Source organism: Schistocerca americana, chromosome 2, assembly GCF_021461395.2.
Source record: "Schistocerca americana isolate TAMUIC-IGC-003095 chromosome 2, iqSchAmer2.1, whole genome shotgun sequence".
NCBI classification, from domain to species: Eukaryota; Metazoa; Arthropoda; class Insecta; order Orthoptera; family Acrididae; genus Schistocerca; species Schistocerca americana.
The window spans coordinates 1028399867-1028410970 of NC_060120.1; the positions used below are offsets into that span (position 1 = coordinate 1028399867).

At 36.5% G+C, this 11104-nt stretch overlaps 1 protein-coding gene across 1 annotated transcript; it reads right to left on the bottom strand.

The window, feature by feature from the left end:
• Positions 1 to 6962: 6962 nt before the first annotated feature.
• LOC124595475 (ankyrin-1-like) lies at positions 6963 to 10828 on the bottom strand. Its single transcript, XM_047134231.1, has one exon. It carries the CDS (start codon positions 10700 to 10702, stop codon positions 8690 to 8692), a length of 2013 nt encoding a protein of 670 aa, XP_046990187.1. The 5' UTR covers positions 10703 to 10828; the 3' UTR covers positions 6963 to 8689.
• Positions 10829 to 11104: the final 276 nt, after the last annotated feature.

The following is an 11104-nucleotide window of genomic DNA, read 5'->3' on the forward strand; positions in this document are numbered from 1 at the left end:
CACCACTTAGTTCACTAAAGAACATCATTACTAGAGTGTGAAAAAATAATGAAAATTCATTGCAATACAGGCAATGATGGCAGTAATTCAGTAGATGTACAAAAAATATGTTTCCAGTTTAATTTTAAATGTTCATTGATGAGGATATAGGACAACTTTCTAAAACATTGCCCAGAAACAAGAAGCCTATAGTAGGTTTATTTACAGTGCATTCATGTTGCCTTTTCATCACTCCAGACAGTGTTCCAAAAGCCAATATGATCTGCACATAGCCTGAAGTTATTTCGTATCTTATACACTCTTTTAATGCACACATTTTAGAAGATCTGTCCCCACTTGTCTCTTTCTTTCTGCAGAAATTTCTGTGAGAAACATACTTACCTAGCAATATGACCTGACTGTAGACTGTCAGGAAAACACTGTACTTATTAAAAATTAAACCACTGTGTTAGTTAAAGAATACTGACAATAACTCTTCCCATGGAATAAAAGTACACTTTCACATGATACAATAAGAAATATTCTCTTCTGCTCAATGTAAAACAGTTCATACTGTGTGGAAATAATAAATCATTCATCTGTTGTGCTAGAGTTTCAATGTTCTGCACAAATTATTAATTCTTTTTGACTTAAGTCTAAATGCACTGAACTTGAAATTCTTTGTCAGTCTTCACTGGTAATGAAAGGTAATGGCATAACGATGATGGACAACTGTGTATTCTTCAGATGAAGTGAAGCTCTATGTTTACGCTTATGTACGTGTCAGACTTCGCAAGAAGGGAAATATGTGTATTACCTAATAGGCCTATACATTTACTTAAGAATGAGAACTCAATTAACAGTAACCAAAACATTCTTTATGCATACTTAGATACAGTATAGGTGCAGTACTGCTAAAGATTGTTCAACATAACATGCATTTCTATCTGAAAGAATTATGTAATGCAATATGATAACAATATTATCAAAAGAACATATTGCTACTCGCCATATAGAAGAGATACCAAGTTGCAGACAGGCACAACAAAAAGACTGCCAAACATTTGATCTTTTGGCCAAAAGATGTTCTGCTGAAGTAGAAAACGACACACACATCTGCATAAGGACAGCTCACACAAACATGACCACTGTCTCTGGCCACTGAGACTGGACTCAGATGTGATGATAACATGATAAAAAGGAAAACTAGCTGAACTAAGTGTGAATATACTTGTACAGCACATTAAAAATATTTAAGAATAACTTTCTGTCATTCTCAATACAAATTTCATTGAAACAGGAATAGAGAATGTTTCTGAGACAAATCATTGCACTCATGCAGTCTGACATCCTGTTCATCAGTAAGTGTTTCCCCCTTTCTTTTTACACATCTAGTTTCACAGGACCAAACTGAGCAACAAATTTCCATGGTCATGGAATCAGTCAGTATATGAAATTAATATCAGAAAAGTAGTAATAATAAATCAAATAAAATGTATGTGAATCCTACACAGACAGCAAGCCAGAAGTTCATATTAGTGTATCAATATGGTACAGGAATTAGCTTTATTATTTTTCCAGGAACTCCCCAGGATAATGAGTGATCCACGAGCAGATTAGAAAGTGTGAGGATTACTGTGAGATTTTTACACTCTTTTGGCCTCTTTTTGAAAATGTATGCAGCAAACTATTGCATGCCTTTCAACACAAGAGTCAAGATGGTGCAATCCACATGTATATTGGATTTCTTCCTAGTATTAACTGAGTGAGGGCTATTAATTCTTGGGAATAAGCTCATACTGTTGACAATAAATGACATTAAAGAAAACGGAGTTTGACAGGAGGTTTGTGATCTTACACTACATACTGCTCATTCTGAGGTAAAAATATCCTTTGAGAATTGAAAGAGCTACTCCAGAATATAATACCATTTGTCATATGTCACAAGTAAGTAAAAATAAGCAAAGTAAGCTAACTTTTGTGGTGGACTACCACTTGCTTCACTGTCCTAATGTTGAATATAGCAGCATTAAGTTTCCAAACAACATCCAGAATGTGCGTTTTCTGTGATGGCTTGCTCTCTACCTGTAACATCTATGAATTTGAATTGTTCAGACTCACTAATCATATGCCTATTCTGTGTACTCAAAATGACAGTTTAGTGGAATTGTGTGCTACAAACTGTAAAAACTGAGTCTTACTCAATTTAATTTCTACAAGCCATGAACTTATGTCTTGAACTGCATTGGTTGATATATTGTCTAAGTTGCACACAGCATCCTTCACTGCTACCAGGTTAGTGTCAACAGAAAATGAATTATTTTGGAATCTCCTTTCACATTAGAAGGCATATAAGAATCAGTAATGGTCCCTGCACTGATCTCTCAGGCACCACCCCACTTAACAGTGTCCCAGATGGACTCCACATCACAGACACTCTCAATACTGTGAAGAACAACCTTTTGTCGTCTGACCTTCAAGTACGAGAAACCAATTCTGAGCTACTCCCCTTATTCCATAACGTTCCAACTTCTGCAGTAATATTTTATGATCAACACTCAAATACCTCAGTTAAATCAAGGAATATGCCTAGTATTCACAACTATTAGTTTAATCCACCCAGTGCCTCATAGAAAAAAGAAAATTAGGATTTCCAATTGTTAAACCATTTCTAAAACAAAACTATTCATTTGACAGCAAATTATGTGAACTGAAATGATCAATTACCCTTTATATGAAGTCTTTTCAATAACTTTAACAAACACAATGATGCAGAAACAGTTCTAAAATTGTCTACATTATCATTTTCTCCTTCTTTGTAAAGCAGCTTCACTACAGAGTACATTAATCACTCAGAAAACTGACCATTCCCACAGGAAAAATTACAAATACGGATAAGTGCTGGGCTAACAAAGGCAGCACAGAACTACAATATTCTGCTAGATAAGACATGTCTGCTTGTGTCTGTGCGGATGGATATGTGTGTGCGTGCGGGTGTATACCTGTCCTTTTTTCCTCCAAGGTAAGTCTTTCCGCTCCCGGGATTGGAATGACTACTTACCCTCTCCCTTAAAACCCACATCCTTTCATCTTTCCCTCTTTCTTGACGAAGCAACCGTTGGTTGCGAAAGCTAGAATTTTGTGTGTATGTTTGTGTTTGTTTGTGTGTCTATCGACCTGCCAGCACTTTCATTTGGTAAGTCACATCATCTTTGTTTTTAGATATATTTTTCCTACGTGGAATGTTTCCCTCCATTATATTCATAAGATTTTAATATTATATTTATGCATACATTACACACACTAAGTGTGGACAGTTACTTTTGACTCACCCTGTATGATTTCTTCTAGAAACTAATTTGTTAAAATTCACCTGCTATATTCAGAAAGTGGTTATTAAACAGTGTACATATATCTGATTTATCAGTAACAGAAACATTTTTACTACATACTGACTTTATATCATCAAACTTCTGCTGCTGACCAGTCACTTCTTTCATGACTGACAATATGGCTTTAATGTTATCTTAAGAATTAGCTTTTATTTATCTACATACCATAAGGTTTTTCTTGCTAATAATATTTTAATTACCTTACAGTACTGTTTATGATGGACTACTGCACCTTGATTGTGACTATTTTACATTTATTGTCGACATAACCAGAATTATAACATCCGCCATTCTTGTTCCTTACTGAGGCTTAAAGAAATCTAATTATATTTAAAATTAATATTACAATCACCACATTTTTGGTAATTTATACAAAGTAAACCAAAAGCTTTCTCTTGAATGAATGGAAATCAGTGTTACGGGATCAGAACTTTTAATTAAAAGTTTTGTTTCACTAAATCGAACTACTCCTACACAACATTCAGAGGCCTGTTCAGTGAAGTGCTTTAATATGTCTGCAGACTCAAATGGAACACTGTTTTTCACATACAAGGTCACTCCTACACTCCACACATACATGGTCACTCCTAAACTCCACAGGGAAAAATAGGCAGCAAATCTGCATCCTGAAAAAGGAAACCTCTGAATTGTCACATTATTTAAATCGTGTTGTAATATACCAATAATGTCAGAGTCAACATCCTTAAGCAGTCCACAAACTTTACCTCCAATATATCTTATATTTTGATGAAATATGCTGATCCCTTCACTACTTAAGATACCTGATTGAAGGTGGTTCCTTTGTTAGCTGCTCAAAGCAAGGATACCTATCAGCTGACTTTAGTCCAAAAAAGTGACAGCTCCAACTACTAAAAGTGATCCCACCACTACAGTGTCACTTCTGACCTTTGCCAACCAGCCTTTCTACACTACATCATATTCAGCAAGCCACATAATGGTATCTGGGAAAGGTACTTGTAATACCACTAACTGATCCCCCTGTCCTTGTTCCACTCACAAATGGCAGATAAGAAGAATGATTGTTGGTAAGCCTCTGTATTAACTCTAATTTCTCAATGAAGTCACTTAGCGAGAAGTATATGGGGGGAAGTAATGAGCTGTCCAACCCCTCATGGAAAGTGGTCTCTTGAAATTTTAGTATAGTGATGCACAATGCCACTCTTGTAATATCTGCCACTGGAGTTTGTTGAGCATATCTGCAACACTCTCACACCGACTAAATGATCCTGTGATGAAACATGCTCCTCTTTGTTGGATCTTTTCTATCTCTTCTATCAGTCCTACCTGCTAGGGATCCCAGACTGATGGACTACACTCAAGATTTGATCAAACAAGTGCACTGTAAGCCACTTCCTTCATAGAAGAGTTTCATTTCTTAAGAATCTCAGTTACATTTCTTAGGAATCTCAAGTCTGGTATCTGCTTTTCCTACTATTGTTTTAATGTGGTCAATCCACTTAAGGCCACTCTGGATACTTACTCATAGGTATTTTACAGTAGATACTGTTTCCAGAAGTTTGTCATCAATAGTGCAGTTATACAATGGTGGATTTAATTTCCTGTGTATGCACAATATGTTACACTAATTTATGATCACCTGCACCTTTCCTGTGGGTTATTATGAAAATTGACACTGTCCTCTTGGGTTGCTCCTTTGTCATACAAAAAAATCTAGTCACCAACAGTTGGCAGGAGAACATACATATAAAACGTATATGTATGCAAGTTTTTGGTGCCTGTGGCTCCTTCTTCTGGCAGAGGAGTTGAATTGAAAAGAAGAAGGGTGAAGGAAAAGGACTGGTGAAGAAAACAGAAGCCACACGAGGATTTTGAAATTGAAGAATAATAATAGGCTCTCTAAAGCATACTTCGTAACTGTACAGTCTCTGCTGTTCTTTTGTGTGGATGAAAAACAGTTGTGTGTAGGTACAACAGATAATGCAACATATAAAACAAAGCCTTTTCTTGTATTTTCTAGCCCTTGATCACCTGTAATATGATACAGTTCAGGAGTCCTAAAAAGCCAAATAATCACAATACTGTTAACTTGGTTTTTCTATTACTCATGACATGAATTTCAGACAAATGGAAGCTACAAAGGCCATGCATAGATGATGAGCAAGAACTACGAATATTTCTATTTATCGAATACTTACATGGTTTATTCTTTTTCATGATTTCTGGGTTCAGAAATGTAATGGAGTTTTAACATAACACTGTAATGCTATTTTATTAGTATTTCCTCCAGACAACTCTGAAGAAAGTTTGTTACAAGGACTGCTGTAATATGCACCACAACTCGAAGGTTCTTATATCAGTCGTAAGATATAATTTTTTGGGGTGTTGGTAAAGCAAACCACCTCAAGAGTGTTCAAGCTACAGACAAAAATCATCAGAGCTATGATGGAAACACATAATAGCCATGCAAACCTTTATCTGTAAGCCTTGCTTAATACATTAATCATTTCGAATGAAATTTTTTTACACATATGAAGCCAGCCATTGATCAAACATGTTACCCTGTCATAGACTTACCTTGTTTGAAAATACCCCGTATTACATGGTTTTGAAGGTTACCAAATAAAATAAGGTCAAAGTTCAAGGACTGCAAACCACAGAACATTGAAAAGGTTAATGTTATTCCAGTGTGGAAGATTTTATAAATTAGAAAGACAATTAGCAGATAATAACTTTTTGTTTCTTTCTTTGTTTTTATGCATAATAATCTCTGTCTTTGCTCTCTTTTTAAATGGAGGCATCTGTTACTTTTTATAAATAGACTAAAAATGTAATCGAAAAGAAACAGCATGGAAAAATTTAAGAAAGAGGAAGAAATGTAACACATATTTAGTTTTTATATTGTAATATGCTTACGTGTGCTTGTACTTACTGTCTTTAAACATATGTTGTTTTTATATACCACTATGTTGGCACACAACTGTATTTACTGATGAGGCACCAAAGTTTCAATGAAATATTTGTATAGGCCTATAACATCTCGTGTGATAATAAAGATATTACTTCTACCTCAGCAAAACTTTATGTTCCGTGTAACATGCCAAGATTCCCTGTTGTCTGCGACGATCAGCCAAGGACAATGGAAATTACTTAAATAATTTGAGTGGAAGTACAGGAATATCAGTTTCATCAGAACTATATCTAGTACATCAGCATAGTGCTTCTGGTCAAAGAGTACGAACCCTTGTACCAGACTGTAGGAGACTCAGTGTATTAGTGCATTTAAAAAGTTGTATTTTTGCACTTTCTTCTAATTTATTTCTTGTAACAGCAGTGTATGATGATGATTTCAATTCATTAATGCAAAACTGGAAGCACTTCATATCTCTCTGTTAATGAATTAACCCTACACCTCACAAAGGCCATATTTGCAATAAACATTGTGATGCGAAATTATCAACTGAACAAAGGATGGTACAGACTATGGAAATTTTTCAGCTAATTATGGTATGTAAAAATGTTTCATTATGAACCTTCAGCTTTATTACAAAAAGTTTTATACAAATCCTGATTCTATCACCAATTTCATATTAAGAAATGGAATGACTACTATGAAATAATCCATGAATCAGATTTTCTTACATCTTTACACACTGTAGTGTTCTTTTTACATGTAGTTATAAATATCAACAGTAACTGAACAGTAAATACAAAATATTACCAGACCTGAGTCACTGTGAACTATGGACAAAACTCTATAAAACATACAAATTTTTCCTGATATGCAATATAAAAGCAAGGTTTTACAAAATATGGGCAAAAATAACAAATACTGCAACAAACACACCTATGATGTAGTTTTGAAAACATAAACACCATGTGAAAAAATCAGTGCCAAACAACCAGTACAAAAAAAAGTAATGTACACCCTAATGATGTAGAAGACAAGAGAACGTACTATTAAAAATGCTAATTAATTTTACCACCAAACAACCAATACAAAAATAGTTTACGCTCTAATGATGTAGAAGACATGAGAACATACTATTAAAAATGCCAATTAATTTTACTTTATGGGCACAATATCAGTTGACCTGTAAAACACAAGCAAACTCAGTTGTACATGTTCACACTTGAAAATAGATCCTGTATACCTCTGGGTACAACTTTTTAAATGATTGCCTGTAGAGAAATTACAAAGGAAATATTTAGCTAAATATCTGTGGATATAAATATAAAAATACAGCCAGCAGTATCAAAAACTAATTATGAATTAAATGTCATAATAACAGTTTGAATTATATCAACTCTGTAAATGGGAAACCTACCAATGAATTGAATAATATTACATAACACATATTGCAGTGACTAAAAATTGAACCAATTTCAAAAATACCAGAATAATATTACAGGAACTTATTATCTTCAATGTTCTACCAGATGGAATTAGGAAAGGACATGTTTAAGTTAACAATTTTGGTCAAACAAGACCTACTTTGAAAAAAAAGTAGCAAATAAAGTGATGTGGTATAACAATAAAAAGGTAAACATAATTATCTTCCATAGCTATGATCTCACTGCCCTTACTGCAGCTCTTACGGTAGTACAAAACCTACTGAAATATATTTTCTTCATACCTCAATTCTGAGAAGGAAATGTGTGTGTTTGGAATGTTATTACATCCACAGTTTAACGTAAATGCCCTAACTGTCAACAAGCTGTAGGTGGTAATTGTGGCTCATCATATTGCTTTGAGAAAGTAGCTTTCACTTGCTGAGGCAGCAAAGTGTACTGATATTCTGTATTCAGTTGGTAGATGTCAACAGGAGTTTATAGAAACTTTCACAAATCTTTTTACTTTAGCAAAAAGCTGCTGCAAGAATTTGTGACCCATAATAATATGCCAATGTATAAGCAATGCTTAGGAAATATGATAAGCATCCAAAATGTAAGGGAGAGTATTCAGTAGAAAATTTAATCCTGATGTACTGAAGTCATATATTACCATTGAAAAACAAAAAAATAACAAGAAATATAAAAATGATGTTCCAAGTTGTTGTAGCAAGTACCCATTTAATTTGCCATTTACTAGTTATGTCTCTGTCCTGATGTTACACACATGAAAAAATCAATAAACATTACGATATGTTAAACACTTTATACAGCCATATAACTTCAATTAGTCCCTGACTTTCTAATGTTAACACCGATACAGTACTGGAAGTATTCACCTTGAATCACTTCTGAAAACATCTGTATTAACACACAAAAATATTTATTATATTGACAATTAGGGTATGTCACACAAAACAATTCAAAACTTTGAGAAAATATTGGTCTTAGTTTTTCTTAAGCAATCTGACAACTTCAGTTGCTATTTCCTTATGTTGATTTTTAATTGCTACTTGCACCAGGGTGTCTCCTTCTTCATTGCGGCAGTTGGTAATTGCTGCAAATTCCATAGTCTTCTTTTCTTTCAAAGACTGCAATTCTTTCAAGTGTCCAGTTTTACCTTTCTTGAATGCTTGAAAGAAATCAGTAACAGACTGCAATAGCTTGACGGTGTGGCGATGAGCTCCATTGTCAGCAAAGGACAAGGGAGTTTCTTTGCTCTCACTTTTGATGTCATAGGACGCTCCGTGTGAAAGCAGGGCACATACAATTTTGTAATAGCCCAATTTCGCTGCGTAATGCAACGGTGCCAACAGAGTTTTTCCATGAATCATATTTACAGCAGCTCCATTATCAAGAAGAAAATTGACGATGCGAATGTGTCCTTCACAGATAGCGTGGATAAGTGGTGTTCCAAACTTGACACTTCTACAGTTTAGGACTGCCCCATTGTCCACACAGCTTTTCACACGGTCAACACTCCCTGCTTTGATAGCAGGAAATAATTTCTCCGTTACGTTTAAGACAACGATGAGAGGCAAGTTGAGCCGCATGATGGTATAATCTTTAAGCGATAGGCTCTTACCGGATCCGAATGGAATGTTGACGTCTATGTAAGCTCCACTGTCAAGCAGACGTTTTGTAATGGTAACATTGCCTGACTTGACCGCTATATGTACTGGCAACTCATCCTTTTCATTTCGAGCATTTACTAGAGCTCCGCTGGCAACAAGAGATTTCATTACGTCCACTCTGGAATGTATGTCGTTATCTTCGGAGTCGGTCAGCGGAACGCCAGTTTCGGCGACGAAATGTATAGGTGTCCACTTGGCTTCGTCAGCAGCATTTACGTTTGCCCCTTTCTTCGTGAGGAACTCAACAACGGCAACATGTCCACAGGCAGCGGCAAAATGAAGTGGGGTGCTGTTCCTAGCATCGGTGCAGTTAACGAGTGCTCCGTGAGTGACCAGTAACTGCACTATCTCCAAATCACCGTTTACAGCAGCCGTATGCAGAGGCGTTCTCCCGTTTTTGTCACACACATTAACATCAGGCTTGCCCTGAAGCAGAGCTCGAACTATATCTGGAGAGCGGTTTTCGACTGCGGAATGCATGGGACTACTTCCGTCTGTCGCTCTCTCATTCACATCCGCCCCATCCTTAATAAGCTGTTTAATCACATTGATCGATCGGTCGCATTTTATTGCCACATGTAGTGCACTGTAACCGTCGTTAGTCTTGATGTTAACGTCTGCGCCGCGTTTTACCAAGATGTGTGTCACTAGGAAATGTTTCCTGATAACCGACACATGCAGTGGCGTTTGGCCTGTGAAAGACTTTGCATTAATTTTCGCTCCTCTATCTAGCAGATTCGTCACTACTACAACATTCCCACGTCTGCAAGCCAGGTGCAGTGGCGTTAAACAGTTTGGACCCGCAACGTCGAACTGCGCTCCTGACTGGAGCAACAACAATGCACTGTCTGTCTGATCAGATTTTATAGCAAGGAACAGGGGCGTCATTTTCTGTGCGTCACAGGCATCTATATCTGCGCCAGCTCTTATAAGTCTACTGACTACACTCGCTCCGCCTTCGGCAGCAGCTACGTGAAGCGGTGTGGCACCTAGAGATGTCGCACTATTAACTTTAGCTCCCGCATCAATCAGTGCGCATATGATTACGAGATGATTTGTCTCGGCAGCGATGTGCAAAGGTGTCACATTAGATTCTATCTGAGAATGGTATGTCACACCTATAGATCCAGCGTTTACATCGCATCCATATTTGACAAGTTCTTTAACAATATGAACATGGCCCCAGAAAACCGCGACGTGTAGCGGCCTTACCTTACAATCGTCTTCGACATCAATATTTCCACCTTTTCGAATCAAATGCACAAGCTTCTCCAACTCACCACTAGCTGCAGCGAAATGAAGAGCACTGACGCTTTTGACAGACATAGTGCAACACTTCACTCGTAACACCACTCACATACAGTTCACTACCGTCTTACTCCGCAACACGCGCACCAATAACTACCTTTAAACCCGTGTTACAGTACCGGTAAAGTACAACAGATTTCTATTGTGTCAGTACCTAACAGGCTAAGCAACACTGCGGCATGTAGAGAATTGAAATGTACTTGGCTGTAATTTAATATCTAAAGTTGCAATGCAACTAACTATTTGTCCTACAGCAAACCCATAATATACCACATGAAAGAAAGTAATTGTTTTCAATGCCATTAATAAACGGCTATTACCTTATTGCAGACTTTCATGCATGTGAAATTTCGCGGTTCACATTACAGTGTTGGTACTCTGCGGACTTTCATCGGAACCTTCAAGCTAGCGACGATGCGC

What these genes read in the sequence shown, in the direction of transcription:
- LOC124595475 (XM_047134231.1), bottom strand. Translation starts at nt 10,702, where the DNA reads ATGTCTGTCAAAAGCGTCAGTGCTCTTCATTTCGCTGCAGCTAGTGGT.